Below are 19,506 nucleotides of genomic sequence, written 5' to 3' on the forward strand. Positions count from 1 at the left end.
ATGAATTGCAAAACAGATCCGATCCTGCCCCCTCGCAAACGTTTTAATGTATCAAATCGTATCTATGAGTGAGTGTAATACCAGATTTACCTCCAAACAGAAATTGCTTCAAAATATTGTGAATGCTTAAGTCTCCTGTCATCTCGATCCACTAACCTGGACATTTCACAAAGATGTCAATAAAAACTTTTTTTTTTTTTTTCAAAAAAACCCACAAAACTAACACATACTCTATAACATAGTTTTGTCTCGTTTACCGTTGTCTGAAGCTGCTCCACAAGCACAAGCTATTTAAATTATTCATAATGTTCCATCGCTCAGTGTTTTTTTTTTTTTTGATTCATATTTCATTCATAACCTTTTGTTTTTTTTTCTTCTTTTTTCTTTTGTACAGTTAGAATCAATTCAAATACTGGAAAAATGTAAACCCAGTGGTGGTGTTTTTTTGTGGCTGAGCAAAGGTGAAATCTGGTGCAGAGGATTGGGTTCTGGTGCAAGAGGAGCGCTCCGTCGGGGGTTCGGATGGTTTGATGTGGGCTGTACACAAAGTGTGCGTCTCCTCGCGCCGCCTAAGAGCACCCACATCGATCCACCACCATCCCCGGGATCTTCCCGTGGATGATCTGCTGCTTGTCATTGAAGTAGAGCATGTTAATGGGGGACATCTTGGTCGGGGTACAGCAGGGTCCGGCGGAGCCCCGGGGGTTGGCGTGCTGCACCAGGTGCGTGTGCGGGTACTTCTGCATGAACATGTACTCGCACTGGCCGGAGCAGTAGTTGGCTTTGTAGCGCTTGGGCGCAATGATCCAGTCCCAGCCGAACGCCTCGAAGTCCACGGTCAGCGGGTAGCGGCAGCAGCGGGACTCGGTGGAGTGCTCGTCGCAGTCCAGGCCCAGGTTTCTCCGAGAACGTTTGGTCGTCTCAAGAACCTTCACTTCCAGGAACGGCTGCTGGAATCAGGGGGAAGAGGGGCAGGGCAGATGGAAAGAGGTGGTTATAAGAGAACAACAGCAGGGACACCGCTGAAATCTGCGCAACGTTCAACATCCACGTGTAAAGTCACACTGTAAAAAGGTGAAGTTTTGATGTGGCTTTGGAAAAAAAAAATCTTATTTCTGCATCAATGAATAGCAAAATGATCAGTTGCTGACATTTCTTCTCTCCTGTTCTTTACTTCACAGGCAAACCTGACAAAAACCTAGAAAACAGTAGACCTGTAGGGTTTTTTTAGAAATAGACTATTAAAAACAGTGAAGACAGACTCTACATTTTCCTGCCTACAATGAAGCTAAGAGGTAAGTTGTACATGGCGATGCCTTTTATTTAGCTCAGCAGACTGTGATCAGTGACGTACTGTACGTCACCCGGGTTTATGGGTGAAACTGACCTTGCTTGTCTGGTTACAATAATAAAAGCATTAACAGTTTATATATGTTAATAATAACAGCATAGTTTGATAAGTTACACAAGTTTTGAATGTTTTATATTATATGTGTGTTATCATATCTAGATAATTTAAAAAATAAGTGAACGTTTTTAGATATTTTCAAAGGGAATATATTAAATCTCTGGATTTATGTATTTATTAATTAATTGATTTTTTTTTAAACACAGCCAACACACTCATACCTCAGTTGTCCACTCCCTCCATTGTTCCTTTTATATAAACTATGGCCACTAGGGGTCACAATGAAGTCTTATTGAAAGTGTAAATGCATTATTCTTGAGTTTATATTTATTTGAAAGCAGTGATGACAGATGTCTTCTAATTTGGGAAGGTGATCACACTGGCTCCTCTTCAAAAACGCTAAAACCTTGAAGACCACTCTCACATATCTCGGCTTTATGTATAAAAATGAAAGAAAAACAGTCAAGCTTAGATAAGAATGAAGACTGAAAATGATAAAAAAACAAACAAACAAAAAAAACCAAAACACTTCGTTCACCTCTGTAATGAGTCAATGAATCGATCTCAGACTTGCTGATTTACAACGTTAGACTAAACTGTTTAATCTCAACCACACTCACACACTATTTTACTAAACTCTTGTTTTTTGGAGCAGACGTCATGCCATTCGTCCTGAAGTCAGCCGGTTCACATCCTCAGATAAACATCAGTTTAACTCTTCAGACCTGTCTGCTGCTCTCTGCATGGAGGGAGCTGATTTCAGCGGTTTTTGTTCACAAAGACTTCTTCATGTATATTGTTTTTTTTCTACACTACTGCATGAATATAACAAGCCTTTTGTAAAACTCAACTAGTAAGATTACTTTTAAACTCCCAAACTCATGCCAAACAGGCCTCTGTAGTGTAATCTCAATTATATACTTTTGGTGGAATTCACTGTTATTAATGGTATTTGGGATCAATGGAAAATACCAAGTTTTTGTTGATGACCTACTAAAGGTTTTGACCCTAAAAGAGGCAGTCAGTCTAAATATAAAGCCTAAAACTGACAGTCACAAAAAACATTCTGGGCTATTATTTACATTTTGCCATTGCATTTTAGTTTTTCTAAATGTGTTTTAAGGGAATTTTCTTCCTAAACATTAAAAAAACTATAGAGAGATAAGGTTTAATTAACAATGAACTGTGGCACTGTGATCACATCATGATTCCCCTAATATTTTAATAATTATTAATAATATTGGTTGTTTTTTTAGGGCCTGTAAAATTTACCCATGAAGACACAAGTCAACTATTACATTTCTCATTCCAGGAATCTTTTTGGAGCTGGAGAAGGCATTTATTTATAAAGTATAGAGGGGCTTTTAAACAGTATTTATTTGAACACATCTACGATGCATCCAGCACTAAATACAGTCTAACTTCCACACATGTAGCTTCAGTTTTTAATGGGTTAAACAATTAGCTTTTGTTGTAGTTGGGATCTTTTTTGTTTTTTGTTTTTTTTTTTAGAATAAAAATGTAAGGATTGAATTATATTTTTTTGAAGAGGAAACACAATGTGCCACTGTGAACACTTCTGCAAAGGGCACTGATAAAAAAAAAAACAGAAAAAAAACAAAAAAAAACCCAGCCTTTTCAAACCCTTAAGGCTGACTCTGCATGCTCGGTTTGATCCATGACCCAGGAGGTCATCTGCAGGCTACCATAACCTTGACCTCTGGGCAAAGCGAGCAGATCAAATATTTTACTTCATCATGTTTGTTTTACAAAGCCTTCTTCTCCCCACAGTGATTCCAGCTGGGCTCGAGCGCAGGTTTTGTGACGCATTCAAAAGAGGAAATAAGCTGAAAGGCTGTCGGGGTGAGGCCATGTCAGCTTGGCCTTTAGGGCTTTGTTATACAAAAAAACGACCCACAGAATCAAGGAGAGGCAGAGTTTGACTCGTCCGTGCTTGTTGTGTTTCACTTTATTTTCGTATACTTGCCCGTGTTTTTGATCTTTTCCTTTTTTTGTTCAAGAATAATATTGCACACTGCTGTGTGCTCAGAGGGCAGCGATTTATTGGCCAAGACACCAGAGCTGACCTCTGATATGTGTTGTGAAGATCTGACCCAAATAACCACTTGGTAAATATTTGGTGTTGCTTAACTGGGATAAGTGGCCTACATAAATCAACGTAGACGTTATACGTATCTGTCAGTGGCAGTGACTCTGGGATTTCTAATAGGATTAGTGATTCATGGATGGTTTTGCTTTGGGTTGGAAGTTTCATCCATGCAGTCACATCCATTACAGGAGACCCAGAAGGTTCATCATTAAAAAAATTATCTAAACAAACAGGCTGGGATGTACAGTATGCTGGCTGCGTGTAAAAAGCCTTTTCACAGAATTTGAAGCATCAATTTGACGTGAGGCACAGCCTGAGGTGAAAACCTCCACAGAAACATCGAGGGGAGCACAGTGTGTGTCTCAGATTTGAATAAAAATACTTCTTTTCAGAAGAATTATGCAAGGGCTTTGATGCATTTTAACATGCTACTGATTAAATGCATCTTTTTATCTGTGAGAAAAATGAAAAAGAAAGGAAGAAATAGCGTAAATAATATTCGGCAGCAGTGTGTTGCAGTGGATTTTTAAGACGAGATGTGAACGTGGCTAAATGATGAAGTCTGATCCAAACAGCTGTGTTTTCTCAGGATGGGTCTAAATATAGAGTCGGTCGGGAATGATGTGTTTATATAGAGTGATGGGGTTACAATATTTAGAAATGAAACTGAGCTCCAGGACAACATTTGACGTGACTATGAATGAATAAAAAAAATCACTTATGAATTGAAATGACATTTTTTTCAATCTATGTTTGATTGACTTTTGCGGACAGGCACAAGTTGTTTGGTGACCGCAGGCTTAAAATCAAAGAGGTTTGTAATTATCCTCAGTTTAGTGAAAACTGCTGTTTTAGGTTATGGTCATCTCACTGCGATTGTTTCTGCTCCTTAGTATTTACTGAATGCTATGTGAGGCGACGCTCTTCTATCTGAGAGGTGTATGCCTGTGTCTCCAGGTCTTGGTCATGGCTCATCAGAAAAAGTTTATAAATATGGGCATTTCCATTCTTTCTGCGCAGCCTTTGCATTCATCCCATTTGAATATGAAAACAGCGTGCAGATGCTGAACAGCCTGCCCCAGGGACAGGTCTGAGGGTCCTTACCAGCCCCTCCTCCCCGGGTCGCAGCGAGGTAACTGCCAGGTCATTGCCGCTCTCATCAAAGGCGTTGATGTCGATTCCCCAGTTGGTGTGGGGCTGTTTGAACCAGTTCTGCAACACGTGTTTAAAGTCAATGCTCTGCCAGAGGCCGACCCGCGAGTTGAGCTCGATCTTCAGGGAGCGGATGCGGATGTGGCGGCTGCCCTGCTCCGTGACGGGCTTCAGCCGCAGGATCTGCAGGTAGACGGTGGAGGTCTGCTGGAGCGGCCGCAGGTAGACCCACAGCTGGGCCTTCAGCACCTTGGTGAACATCAGTTTGGGGCTGAACTTGAAGAAGCAACAGCTGGGCTTCCCGTTTACCTGCACCAGGGGCTCAGCTGTGGAGGAGAGGACAGCCACGTCAATGACTGCACGCATAGTTTACAGGAGAACATGCACTTGGTCTTTTATTTCTAATATCACTCCACTTCTGGGAGTAAACATTATCTCACTCAGCAGCAGCATCTCCATTAAGCTCAAACAGTCATCAAATTCAACTATCGCTGATCCCAAAAAAAACAAAAGTACATTGTCTTAAACATTAAACATATCTTTTACGGTTAAAGAAAATTTATAGCCATCAATACCGCTCTACAACAATCACTGCCATCAAGAAAATGAAGAGAAAAGCCAACAACCACCAGCGAAACCATATTCAGAATTGAAAGATATAAGATAAAAGAGATCTGAATCCCACTTTCAGCAACACTTCCTGTCAGGTTTAGATTTTTGATACAGCTCTTCAGTTTTCTGAGACTGAACATGAACATACGTATGAGGTGACAGTGTGGAATTCCCTGAAGGAAATGATCTTTTTCAGGAGTACTATTGCTGTTGTTTCTGGGAGGAAGAAATCACAATTCATCCAATCACAAATGATTTGTCTTAATTTTTTTATGTCTTTAGTTGACAAAATTTACAAGACACACAAAATCTGAGTAATAGTAATTTTCACAAATATCTGCACATCTTTCTCTCGCATGATTTTGCAAAAGAGCAACACTGACTGTGACTGTGAACTCTGTTTTTGTGTGACCTGACAGCCGTCTTCTGTCTGTGTGCTTGAACGCCGTCGATTATCATATGTGCACATGGTCCTGTTGTTTGGTGAGGTTACATTTGTGATTACATTAAGGTTTGAAAACAGACAAATTTGCATATTAAAACAGGAATCAGCGATGGTGGCCAGAGGCCAGATGGTCACCTTAGATTCCCCTGGGTCAGTCATAATGAAATGGTCTTAGCCCTACATTTCAACTTAAAGAATTAAAAACACTCAAGATTTTTTTCTTCTCTCTTTCTGTTTTTGCTGCAACGCCTCGTTGAAAATATATTTGAGTATGGATTAGGGGTTGTGTTGGAGACTACAGGGCGTCTCTTAAAATAGGCAGATTTATTCCTGTCATGATCTTGGGCTCTGGTGTTTTTTGTGATTTGCACCACATGTCGAATCTGCACATGGTTCATTTACATACACTTCCATCTGACATAATGACACCCATCCATTGCATTCACACATTCATTTCCATGTAAAACGTTCATTTATTAAGGGAAATTTATTCTTTATCTATCTGGCACATTAATGTGCTGAGTACAATAGAATATTTAAGCTGCCTATTTTCTCTGAGCAAGTCTGACACATAAGAACTCGAGGTTTTTTTCTTGGAGAGGGGGGTGATTTTCTGTCATTTATCTTGAGAAGTTGTTGTTACTCCTTCATTTAAAAAAAAAAAGATAAAGAAAAACTGTATAGACCTGTCAATCACTGCTAAATCTGAGGTTGCTCAGGCAAACTGCAAATGCTTCCTGGGTCAAAAGGTTATTTGGCACCTCAGCCTAGTTAAGAAATGGGATCAGGGGTCAAAACCTTCAGCCTCTTTACATCTCTGGGGTGCTGGGGAGGGGCAGCCCTAACAGCCAGATTGAGTTTGAAGGTCAAGGTCGACCCTATGGCAATGGTAATATGTCTTTCTTCACATCACGCCTTTTCACCAGAGAATCATTTGAAATCTCAGAGACACAACAGTGCTGAATCAGCCACAGTTTGTTTTTGTTTTGATTAGGGCGGAGATTCTCCAGCCAATCGTGAAATGTTTATCAAACCTCAATTGACCAGGAGGGAACACTGCACTAGCTTTTTTTTTTTTTTCTCCCCCCCCCTCTTTTTACACTAAACAAGTGTTGTAATTGAATTATAGGCATGCATTGAGGGATATGAATTCACTGAGGTACAGATGGACTATCCATTAGAAGAGTCCAGAGCGAACCTTGAATAAGGGCCAAGCCAGGGACAGACATGGTCCTTCAGCCTGTATTTCCAAAGACAGTCATTAGCGAGTGTAAATTATACACTGTCTCACGCTGGACAAACAATATGTCAATGTTCCTTTTGGTGGGTTGCTGGGGTCACGGCAATTAACGTGGGTGGTGTTGTGTTTGCTCATCAGCACAAAACCGGGAATGAATGATTCTGCAATTTGCTTGGGGTTTACTTGTGGTTACTACTTTTTTTGTTGTTTTGAATCGCTGCAGATGGGGGACCAAAACACGGCGAGCTCTCCCCTTCAAGCGCTTTGCGTCGCTCTGGTCGAGCTCTCGGTGGGAAAAAAAAAGACGGAGGAACAATTGAGAAATGTTTCGCTCTCTCAAGCGCAGGACTTTCTTGACGGGTAATGTGAGAAGCAGAGCCCGGACACCGTGATCCAGTTAGGACCCTGCTTATTAAACACACGTGCGCAACATATGAGTTACGTCACGTTAAACAATGACTGCATTGATAAGCGGAATCAATTTGTGTCTTTATAGATCCTGTAAGCTCACGCTTTCGCGGCGGGCCGGAGAGGATGAATGTCTGCTCTGTAATTACACCCTGCGTCTTGACAGAGTTTTCCATGTGTGCAGAGCGAGCGTGGCTAGCTTGTAAAGATCAGAAAAACCAAAGGGACACTTAATCTGAACTAAGCTCCCCCTGGTCACCATAACGCAGGTCTGTTCTTACAGTTTGCTCTCAGCTCAGTTAACCCAGCGCTCCGCCGCTGCTCCCGCTCTCCTGCAGGTAAAACACAAACTCTGAATTTCAGCACCACCTGCTGGAGCAATGACACCTTCTCTCCATTGCAAACGTTGAGGTTCCACGTGAAAACTGATCTCTTTACAGTAAGAACGCTCATTTCAGCTGAGCTGAAAGCCAGGTGAGGCATGGACAAAAGGCTACGTTTTTCCAAAGGAAACAGGTTTGTTTGCTTTTCCTCCTCGCGCTCATGTTTCCAGCTGGCTTCATTATTACAGCAGCTTATTTCCCTGTGGTATAATTGCAGCATATGCGGCGCATGAATTTTACTGCCAGCACACAGCGGGCCTGCAGGTGAGCGTATCAAACATCTGGCGGACTCCCTGGATACCTGTGTTCCACAGTTAGCCTCCTATACATGTACGTAAGGGGAGGCGTATAGAATATAAGGGTTTGCTCGCCATGCCATCTGTCCGTGTTAATACGATCGCTGGCCATTTAAATGCTTTTAATAACTGAACACGGTAATGTTACTGAGGGGCAGGCGCAAATGGAGGCAGTTTAACTGTTGGAAACAGATGGAGGTGAAGGTGTAAGGTATGCACTGAATGGGGAACATGTTGCCAAGGAGTGCTCACAAGAATCATTAGTAAAATAGGTTTTTCAGTAAAAAAGAAAGAAAGGTTGACAAATGTTCTTATTGTTGACACTGGCTCTTCTTAGTGTTGTTAAGTTTAGCAGTATATTAACAACAGAGGCAGCCAGTGGAGGAAAACACAAAACAAGTCTAAATGGTTTGACTGAGCTGCTTCTTATTCAGAAGCAAAGTTTTCATATATATATATACATCAGGTAGATAAAACGACGGCTAAAACCAGGTGATGATTTAATATTTCAGGGAATGATCAGAGAGTTTGATTATATATTTTATGAATTTACTACATTCACTAGTTAAACGACATAAACACTTGAAAAAAATACGGATGATAGACATTTCCTGATCCAAACATTTGCCAGTCAGGTGAAGACACACAACTCAGATGGGATGGGGAGAGAAATGGTCATCTATTGTTAATGTCCAAATGGATAATGCATAATGATATAAACCTAGATAGGACTTCCATTTGCATATATATCTATATTTTCTTTTCTTAATGGGAAATGCAAATGTGCCATTTTGTGGTGAGTATGTGTTTGGGAGCCTTCGTGTTGAATAAATGTGACTCTAGGGTATCCCCACGCACCTCGGCATATTAATCATCGTGACACGTTCACGACCCTTCTAATAAGACAGGGGCCACAGTGCACCCCCTCAAACATCCCATCCCACCCCAGCCCCACTCCCTCTTTGTCTCTTGGCCATTCCCAAGGGACCGGAGAGGGTGGTGGGGGAGGCCGAGCTCGAGCAGAGGATGGGGAAGAGGGGGGGGCGTGTGTGCGTGTGTGTACGCGCGTGTGAGTGTGTGTGTATGTGTGTGTGTGAAGTTAGACCCCCTCATTCAGAAGCCCTCCCCTGAGACAACGGCAGGCACAAGACTCCTATTAGGACTGAGCACAGTAGCCCCCCAGGAGCAACAAAAGACACCTCCTAATGCTTGCTGTTCTAGCTCAGTGAACACACACATACACACACACACACACACACATATACGCATGCACACACTCACACACAAGGAAACACGCAGCCACACACACACACACACACACACACACACACACACACACACACATAAACACACAACGTCCACAGGCTCCAACCGGACTGTCTTCTGCAAACACACTCAAAATTCATTGTTTTTGGTCTTGTATATGTTTGTATTATAAGAGGAACATCTGCTGGACAGCAGGATGGGAAGGACGAGCGTGCAGTGAACTGCAATAAGGTGGACAGCTGGACAGCATGCAGCACACTGAGGTCTCACCGCTTATGTTTGTGTGCATCCACACATACATGCAAGACATTAATGTCACAGGACAATGTTCTGCTCTCTTTGTAAAAGTCAAACACGAAGCTTTTCTTTTTTTTTTTTTTTACTTTGCACAAGTGGACATTTAAACAGCAACACTGACAGATGGTTTTGATTGATTTGCAGGCTTTGTTTAGCACTGATGACAAGTTGCATTTAATGTGTGAATGAATATAAACAGAAATCAGAACTCAGTGCCCTCATCAGGTTCTTTGTTATACATTTTTATATAAATACTATAACAGGATAATCCACATTTTCTGCCATTTTATTTTAAAATATCAAATGAAGACTCATGCTCATTGTTGCTCTTTGAGTTAATATAAAGAAGCCAATTGATGTTGATGGAAAAAGCAGCCTTATGATTGCTTCTAACAATTAGCAGACCTTCAGGTATTTTTAATTAATGTTATACACACTATAGAAAGCACTACAGGGTTTTGTTTTCTGTGTTTCAATTCCTTTGTCATTCACACTTATACTTTATTCCACTGAGACTTTCTGTGTAGTTTCTCCACTCAAAAAGCATTTAGCATATTTCTGTGCCAATCCTAAATTTTTGTCAGTCTGCTAAATTTTCAATTTTTCAAATTTTAAAATTTTCAATCAGTTGATAATAACAAACGGCACACTCCATGATTGTTTTATATAGGGAGGCTGCTGTGAAACAGCAAGAAAATTATTGAGTTCAGTCAAAAAAAATGAAAACTGGGACTGATTAGACACAAAATAAGCCGATCTCCTGCCATGTGTCACTTCGTATGGTGATGATAGTGCAAATATTTCTTTGTTATTTAAATATATTTTCATCTCAACATATTTAATTATGTTGAAAATCTCCACTACAACTGTTGGCATATGCTCATAATTTCCTGCTAATCACATGCCACAAGTGATGCACAACAACACCAACTATTCTGACACACAGATTCTGTTTTCCTTCAGAAGTCGTCTTTTTAATTGTTTTCTGGCTTAGTCATAGGTTTTGAAAAGATTGCAGAGCAAATGAATACTTTGCACTGTCAGTATGTATTTCACTTCGACATGCAACACACCTTTACAGTGCAGTACAGCATTGTGAATATTCGGGCTTCATTTAGAAGCAACCTTTCCTACAAATTCATGAATCCTGGATTTGAACCAGGTGTGGCCATCAGGAAGTGTGTTCATGCTGTGCTCGAACACGCGACAAAGAAGTGACACCTGAAATACACACCGCGACAAAATAAAACTATCATCTGCAACAAAATATTGACAAACCTTCAAATTGATTATGACCTTTTTGTTTTGCCTTTTAGAAATACTCATGCTAAAGACAAGTGTTCAGTTTGAAATGTTTCGATTTGCTGAGAGAACAGGTAATCACTCATCAGGTTCGATGTCTCAATCTGTCGCTAGCAGAGGATGACAGATCATGATCCCTGACAGAGCTCACACCCGTCAACACACCCAGCTGCTTTCAGTGTCTGTATTATACAGAGTTACTTACTGTAATGAAGAGACTTTTGAAGTATTTGTCTCATTCGTAATAGAGCATACATTTCCACAATAAACATCTTAGTAAATGTGTACAGAATTAAATGAATAAGTGACAATCATTTCTGTCACATCATTTGTTGAAGAAGGGACACAATGAAACTAAAAGCTTCAATAGTCCTGTCCCATCCTTACTACTGATACACTTTTCCAGTCCTTCAAGGGTAGTTGACTTTTCTAGTCTAATTTTCTAACAAAAAAATCTCTACATAATGCACAAACATAGTTAAAGCTCTGACTTAGTACAAGACTTTTCATCTACCATCAAAATTGTATCATAAGCATCCAGATAATAGGCTAATTTCCCCCTCACAACACTTCTACTGACTCAAAACATTTAAAAAAAGACTCTGTCTCTGAGCTTATACTCTACCTTTATGAAAATGATACTGTTTTATAAGGCAGCACAATCTTTAAACTCAATACTGTCTAGCTGAACAGCAGAGAGCAGAGGAAGACAGACTTTCAGGGGACATCATTTTTATGAAAGATCTTTTTCCACTTTCTCTGTAAATACCTTAGTAAAGGTCTTTCAAATGCATGTAAAAGGTTTTTCATAAATATGTGACAAACAACAGTTCTTTTCAAAATAATTATACACAGCCATTTTCGCAAAAAAGAATCATTGTTGCACACAATTCAGTTGAAACTGATTCGTTGTGCTAATAAGTCTGCTAAGGATGAGCCTGGACTCCGTCCCAAACACTTGCTGAGCAGCAGTTGCAGGAGGCAAAAATGTGAACTGCTTTTTCACATTTTCTGTTGAAAGTACCCTCCTTTTCACTCTCACACATTCATGTCACCCCCTTAAGCAAGAAATGCGCAACACTTCTCCCTGAAAGTTTGTCTGTCCAAACTCACTCGACTACAGAGAAGAAAATCTCTAAAGCCACCCAAATCTGTCAGAGCCCGAGCCAAGAGTTTTCTCTCAAGACAAAGTCAAAGTGCCAGATTGTGCCAAACCTCCCTCTAGGAAGCATTTCCCTCCATACTGTTTCCTCGAGCAACAACAAATATCTATAGTTCCCTTTAGGAGCTTCTCTCACTGTACATTATATAAATATAACTTGGCTATTGTCCCGAAAGAAATCACTTGAACGCTGCATTCATAATGAATGTCTCGGCGTGGGCACGGCGAGAAGAAAACACAACCATAGGTGATAAATACAGCGAGGAGCTGCTCTCCTTTACAGCAGAAAGGGAACTAATTAAATTTTCATGTAGATAATCACGAGGTAATCCACTGTTAATTGTGCTACTTTCCACCACAATGTCTCCCTCATGGGATCCAACATTATGCCCATGCAGCATTTCGTTTGCTTAAACGCCACTTAGATTTAATGGACTCTTCCATAAACTCATCCTCAGCACCTCCTCACACACGACCACACAGAGCCTGAATGCATCCATCAACAATAATCCCCTCAATGATCTCCATTTTATCTTTTCACTCCCCTCCTCCTCACTCATGTCCCTACATAGGGCTTAATTACTGGTGTGAAGTAATTATTTCCTTTATTAGTGAAACGTAACATCTGTTTCAGGTCTTTTTAATTGTACCTATAAAACCCTTCCATTATTTCTGTCCCTTTAGGATAGGACTGGGCTGCTTGTTGCTCCCTGCGGACCGGCTCCCTTCTTTCCTCCACCCCCCCCTTCATACCCGGGACGTGAGCCGCGCCGCACCTAACTCCATCACGCTCTTTGAAAGATTCTCGAAAGATGCAACGCGGCGCTTGGCAGCGAGGCCAAAATGTTCCCGCACAACCTCTGCCTCAAAAGCTATAATGAATGCGGTCTTTCACCCGTCCTGTTCTTGTATTTTCGATATAGCATGGTGTAATACTCAGGAGGCATATTCTGAAATGCCAGGAGAGAAGCCTGGCTGCAGGGACTGGTACATGGGAGCGTGGGAATAGAGGAAGGAGGGTGGAAGGAGTGAGATTCCTAAGGTCCTGGGGAAATTTTGTCTCTGTATTAATAGACTTTGGTCCCTTTGAAATTTTATTAGCCATAAAGTTGACAGTATGTTGTGCAAATTCTACACTCCTGCAGAACCTTTCTTGAGTTTTTTTTACTTCTTTTTAAACAAGCCGGTCATGCCCCAGCGTCCAAACAATTCAAAACCAAAGTTTATCTTTCCCTGAACTGATGCCAGCAGCTACACAAGGAGAACAGGTGTCATCGTCAAACTGAGACCTCCATGGAATAAATAAATCTATAAAAACCTCACTTAGTCATCAACTTCCAGCAAACACTGACCAGTGAGTTGAAGACAGTCCGACTTCTGCTGCTCTGTCCTTTTAGCGCTCTCCCTCTTAATTTTTATGGTTCCTGCACCTTCAGGAAATGACCCTTTTATAGGGTCAACACTATAAAAGACTTGTTTTTTTGTGGGAGTGGTTAGTGGATGAGTGTGTGTGTGTGTGCGTGCGTGTGGTGGGGGGATAAGTGTTCAAGTTACTACCGGTTCGTCTTTGCTGCCAAAGAAAGAGACCTGATGAGGTTAATAGTCTCCTCTTCCAATATATCACATAGCTGTGAACTCTGTGACCCTTTTTGTCAATAGGAGAACTTTTCTCTGGAGTGTGTGTGTGACTGTGTGAGTAGGTGTGTGTGAACATCCCTATGTGTCCACACAAGTGTGCACATGTGGAAAGTTGCACATTCATACCTTTACACATGCGTTTCTCAGTACTTGATGCAGGGTCTAGCCTGTGTTCATGCAGGAATACAGAATATGAGCTCTCCCTGTGTGACGATGCAGATATTCATCGAGAGGGAAACAAGACAAGGAGTCTAAATAGAAAAATTTGAGAAGTAATGGAACCTTCTAGAAGCATTAGGATAAATTCGGAGCGCTTGAGTCTGTCTAACACATACTGTTCGTCACGTTTAGGGTTATCAGATTTCAGTTTCTGATGATGAGTTCTGTACATTTTGGATGCTTCGAGGCTGAACATGGAGGATAAGAGAGTTCTGCTGTCTGCTGCATCCTTCTTTAGTGAACAATCTGAACATTACGCCTGCAGTGCAGAAAGTGAAATTCAGTGAAAGCAAAAATATTGAACAGAACTTTTAGTGACATTCAGCTGTCTTGCACCATGTGATGGTACGGCTGGAGGAGCAGGTCGTGCACCTCTTCACCCCTTCTGCAACCGAGCTCTGGCACTGAAAGAATATTCTCAGTCGATTTCCTGAAGTCACATAATCTGAAGTTAATCTCTATGAAAATACACAAAAGAGACTGAAAGAAAGACGAAAAATAAAAGGTCACCGGTGGCAGAGGAAGGCTGGGCCTGAATGTTCTGGACAGGTGACAAATGAGAGACTAGTGGGGTCAATTCCTCACCCCACCTCAGGCAAAACAAACTGCAACACACACACACACACACACACACACACACACACACACACACACACACACACACACACACAAACACTCAACAATGGCTGAGTTCACACGCCGTGTGTATTTGTTAATATCAATACTGCAACGAGAAACGTCGCTGACGAGCGGCTCAACACTGAGTCACTTTTCCATGCCTGTGAAAGGCACTGAGCGGTTACCTACACAACACACTGTATGGAGAGAGATGTTTTCGTACATAAAGTGCCGCGCGACGATATAAATAGATGTACTTTTCCATGAAATTTCATAGTAATTAGAGACCAGGAAGCATGGACCCTCTCAACCCCCACTGCGGCACCCACGTACCTTGAGTGAATACTAAGAAGCAACTCTGGCACAGGTCCAGTTCAGTATGTACTGTGTGAACCCCCATGGCCCATCAAAGGCAGTGTGCACGACCGTGAAAGGGTGATTGGGTTCGAGGTGCGCAGGGAATAGTGTTTGAAGTCCTCCTTCTATCAGAGAGACAGAAAAAGGCACTTTTAATCCTGTGGGATCACTAAGGCGCCACAGGCAAAGGAGATGCACTCATTCTCTCAACTCTTCCATGAGTACCGGAGGAAAAGAAAGAGGAAGAACAGAGGGGGGTAACGGGAAAGAAGAAGAAGAAGAAGAAGAAGAAGAAGAAGAAGGTGGGGGCGGTTGTTCAGGGGTTTGTAAGAGAGGAAGACAGCAGATGATAAAAAGTGCAGCTGATGTAAAGAGATGAGAGGAAGTGCTGTAACATGACAGATAATGTCAGTCATTAGCTCCTCTGGCTGGCAGGAGCTCTCAGAATGAGCCAGCGTCATACGAAATGCCTTGTTTTTTGGGAGGGGGGGCTTAACAAGGTATCATGTCACTTTGTGCTTATGCTTAATGTGCATAGCGGATTCACAGAGGATGGAGGGCAAGACTCTAAAATAACATTTAAAGCTATTTGTCTATAACGTACAGTAAGAGCTCAGTATGCAGAGCTTGATCTTCTCTGTTTATTACTGCAGAGAAATAGCTGCAATGTGGCATTTATTAGTCTGGACATCGTTGCGATAACATGTCAGTTCACTGTCAGCAACTGTCACACACATCTGAACATTTGAGTGTGTGTTAAGAAATTAACATGGAATAAAAGACGAACAGGTAAAGAGTCAGAATGCGACGAGTGTCAGCTGGAAAACTAACTGCTGCGTAAAGCATGTGTAGATATGAACTCTGACCTGTCATCTTCCTCAAACCCCAATAACACACCTTTCACTTCCAAAATATCACAAATTGTTAAGTCCAATCAAATCTGTCCAGAGCAGGAAAACTGAGAGGACAAGGTTTGATATTACATCTGAGATTCAAAGACTGGTTTAAGGATAAGTCATAAAATACAAAGGCAGATAGATATAAGTATCAAAACAGAAATTATGTGATGATATTAATGAAATCACTTTTTTTTTCCATCTGAGAGAGGCGGTTGGGTCTGTCACGACAGCTGAGGATGGGAAAATAAGAATATAAGAATAAACTTGATAAGAAGAACATGATTGAGAAGAGAATTAGAGAACTGCAATAATTTCACATTAGATAGATAGATAGATAGATAGATAGATAGATAGATAGATGCAGGCAGGGCTGTCTTTGTTCAGTCAGAGTACAAAAACTGATTATCTGGAGTGTGCTTCATCCGCCTTGTGCAGAATATATTATGTGTGTAAATGTTGTTGAACCCCGCGATTCGCCAGGAAAAGGTCACACACTCCCCTCGACCCTAAGTGATTCTCTGTCTTTGTGTACTCGTGGTGAAAAAAAAAGAGAAAGAAAAAAAAACGAGCTGCGCCTATAAACTTCGCATTTAAAAGGCAAGTGCGGCCGAGGGGGGCCGCTGCATGAGGGGAACAATAGCAGCTTTTTGGACACACTTTTTCTCACTGCGATGAACAGCAGGGAAACCGGTAGAGCCTCCTATAAAAGACCGATAGAGCACAGCTGCCAGGGTTCAGCAGTAATTTTATAAAATGTCTCCAAGGGGCCTGCCTGCGGTTTATCCGTGGATTTATGGGAAACTATAAGAGAGCGAGCAAATTGTTAGGGGGCAATAATCAGAGGGCCCCACGATGCGATCATAACTCCAGAAATTTTAGGGCCTTCGTGCAAAGTTAGGCAGCTTCCAGCAATTTCTCTGATAACGCACTTGACATTCAAACGGACGCGCTGCGCCCTGATTCCACTGTCCATCACGAACACGAGGAAAGTTTGAAAATGACAGCAGGGGGGATGGAGAGGCCAATGCTGCGCTATATCACCGTCATTATCATCATCAGCACCTCCGAAACAAAATTTCACCGGGCCATATTGGAGCTGTCGGTTTCGGAGTGACGAGGCTCTTTGCCCGGATGATTATTGATTTATCAGCTTCGCGCATAATCCCTATTTTGACAGCCACGGGCAACAGCTGAGCAGAGCCATTTGTCAAGCGTTATCAGTCAGCTTCAGGCACAAACAGCGAGCCTCCCGAATCTCAAAAAGTAGGTTAGGTCAGTGACTTGACCGGGGCTCAGTGGCTCCTCTGTCCACGCAGCAGGCCCGAGTCACTTGAACCTCTCCGCTCCGTAATTACGCGCATGACGCATTTGGAGACAATATCGCTGATGGGCTGTAAACTATTACTCACGCTCAGAGGCCATAGTGATCACCGACTCCGTGGTGGCGTGGTACTCATCCTCCTCCATAAACTCATCCTGGGACGACGCGTCTCCCTGGAAGTCGTGGTGGTCCAGGAGCTGCTGGAGCGGGGGCGCTTTGGGGAGCAGCTGATTGACCACCTCCCGGCTGATATTGGGCGCCTGCTTCAGCCGCAGCTTGCTCAGGATCTGGGACTTGATGGTCTCCAGCCTCAGTACTTTGCTCTGCTCCCTCCAAACGCAGGCGGAGCACTCGTGGGAACCGGCGTCCTCGTCCAGCAGAGACAGCCCGGCGTCCGTGGGCGTCTCGCTGGTAGGAGGCACCAGCAAATTGGGCTCATCGCTCCCCGACTGTCCCAGGGAGATGAGCACCATCAAGCACAATAAGAAGTTGTACCTCGTCATGACGATGCGCGACCGCCGGGAAATGCAACTTTTTTCTCAGTGTTTTCTTGTTTTTTTCCTTGGTTTATTCCGTTATATCCCCTCTCTCGGATGTGCGCCGCTCCGTGCCTCAGCCTATAGACAGCAGGGAACCAGTGACATGCATCTAATCCAATACGATCACCCCGAAGTTGCTCCCTTTTTTTTTTTTTTTTTTTTTTTTTTTTTTTCTTTTTGTGCAGCGGGAGCTTTTTGCAATAAGTTTTCAAAAAAGTGCGTCCCAGTGTGTCTCGGCACAGGCGGTTTTGATTGAAAACGGACAAATTATCTGCCTGGTGAATGCATAGCCCGCTCACGTGTGCTATTATGGTTGTTTTGGGGTCTTCCGTACTACTTAAATCCACGGAGGTGTGTGTATGTTCAGAAGTGTCACTGAAAAATGTGCAAGTGCGGTCAAAAAGGGGCTCTTTATATATCACAGCTGCCCGGTGTCGTAATCCGTCTCCATTGGCTAAGATTGCAACAAAAGGCTTTTAGGTCTGTCACCAAGTCAAGAGGGACGGAGCGGAGGGAGGGTGCGCGCACTGTTATGGGAGTATAAATGTTTTTACAGTGCACAAACAAGGGCTCACATTAGAGATATAGACCAATTAGCTGATTGTGAGGAGGCATGTTGTTGTAAAAAAAAAAAAAAAAAAAAAAAAAAGCCTTTAATGGGTCGTTTTCTTTGATTTCTCGTGAATTCACTCCTGAATCACACACAGTCAGATTTAATGTTCTTTTTTTTAACAGAAACCTGCAAATGGCAAGCACTCATACCAGACTGTTATATGCAAATATATGACAAGTGGTGTTTAAACTCAGCATGCATTAAATGTAATTATAAGCCTTTTTAGCTGACAATTATGAAAAGTGCATGCACTGGATTTTACACTTTAAAATTGTCTGTATGGGACTTGTCACGCTCAACTTTCACTATTTTATTGTAAAAAGACTTATTATTGCACATATTTTTTTTGAAACACGTAACAGGGATGATAACAACCATGTCATAAGTCTGCAAATTGTTCTGGATTTAATCAAAATATTATCCTTCAAAACATGTTTACTGCTAGATATAAATATTTTGAATATTCTTGTAAAGGTCCAGCATGTGTTCCATTATGAGGTTTTAATAAAAGTTTCTATATTACTAATTGCGCCTCTTGGTGGAGTGGGGAGTCCCTGAATCAATAATAACTCACTAGTGTCATCTGCTGGAGGAAAACATGCAGGTCTGTGATTTCACTGAGGAACAGATGCTTTCCCCTGATTTTTTGCAGTTTACAGGATTGTGTTAAATGTTTCATATCGTTCATCTCGTGAGGGATTGAATTCAGCCTGAACCATTAACAGATAGATAAGATAAATGATTATCTTAATATCCATCCATTTTTTAATAAGACAATCACAAACATTGTCTTTCACACTTCGGGGCAATATCAGAATCACCAATCAACACAAGTTCTTGGACTGTAGAAGGAAACCAGACCATCATGATAAACCCACACATTGCAAAGTAATATAGTGTGGTGAGGGCACACACACTCAGTCATGTGGAGCAAGAATGCAATTTCTTTCTTTCTTTCTTTTTGTATGAAACCCTTGCAGAAATTATCTGTCTGTCTTTAACTCATGTATTGGCTAATCTTAGGGAATGGTGCTCTGCATTTCTCACGGTCAAAGGTCATGCTCAGGAGCCCACATTGGTAACCTATACTGACAAGGGGATTTGAACCTGCACACTTCTGAATACGTTGCTTCATTCATAGGTCCCCACTTCCCCTTGGACTGGATTTCATCTAAGTGCAAAAGAAACAAATTAAAATGCTGCACAAAACCAGTGTAAGGA

General features: G+C 41.9%; 1 protein-coding gene across 2 annotated transcripts; it reads right to left on the reverse strand.

Moving 5' to 3' along the window:
* Positions 1-394: 394 nt before the first annotated feature.
* LOC115388553 (growth/differentiation factor 11) lies at positions 395-18,041 on the reverse strand. Of its 2 annotated transcripts, none has more exons than XM_030091723.1 (3): positions 17,222-18,041; positions 4,623-4,996; positions 395-947 (listed from the first exon to the last, which is right to left on the reverse strand). In XM_030091723.1, the coding sequence occupies exons 1-3, from the start codon at positions 17,634-17,636 to the stop codon at positions 570-572; spliced, it is 1,167 nt and encodes a 388-aa protein (XP_029947583.1). In that variant the 5' UTR covers positions 17,637-18,041; the 3' UTR covers positions 395-569. The 2 variants fall into 2 exon arrangements, with proteins under 2 accessions (XP_029947583.1, XP_029947582.1); XM_030091722.1 differs by having other exon boundaries at positions 395-950.
* Between the last annotated feature and the right edge of the window lie 1,465 nt (positions 18,042-19,506).

The sequence above is a fragment of the Salarias fasciatus genome, chromosome 5, assembly GCF_902148845.1.
Source record: "Salarias fasciatus chromosome 5, fSalaFa1.1, whole genome shotgun sequence".
Classification (NCBI taxonomy): Eukaryota; Metazoa; Chordata; class Actinopteri; order Blenniiformes; family Blenniidae; genus Salarias; species Salarias fasciatus.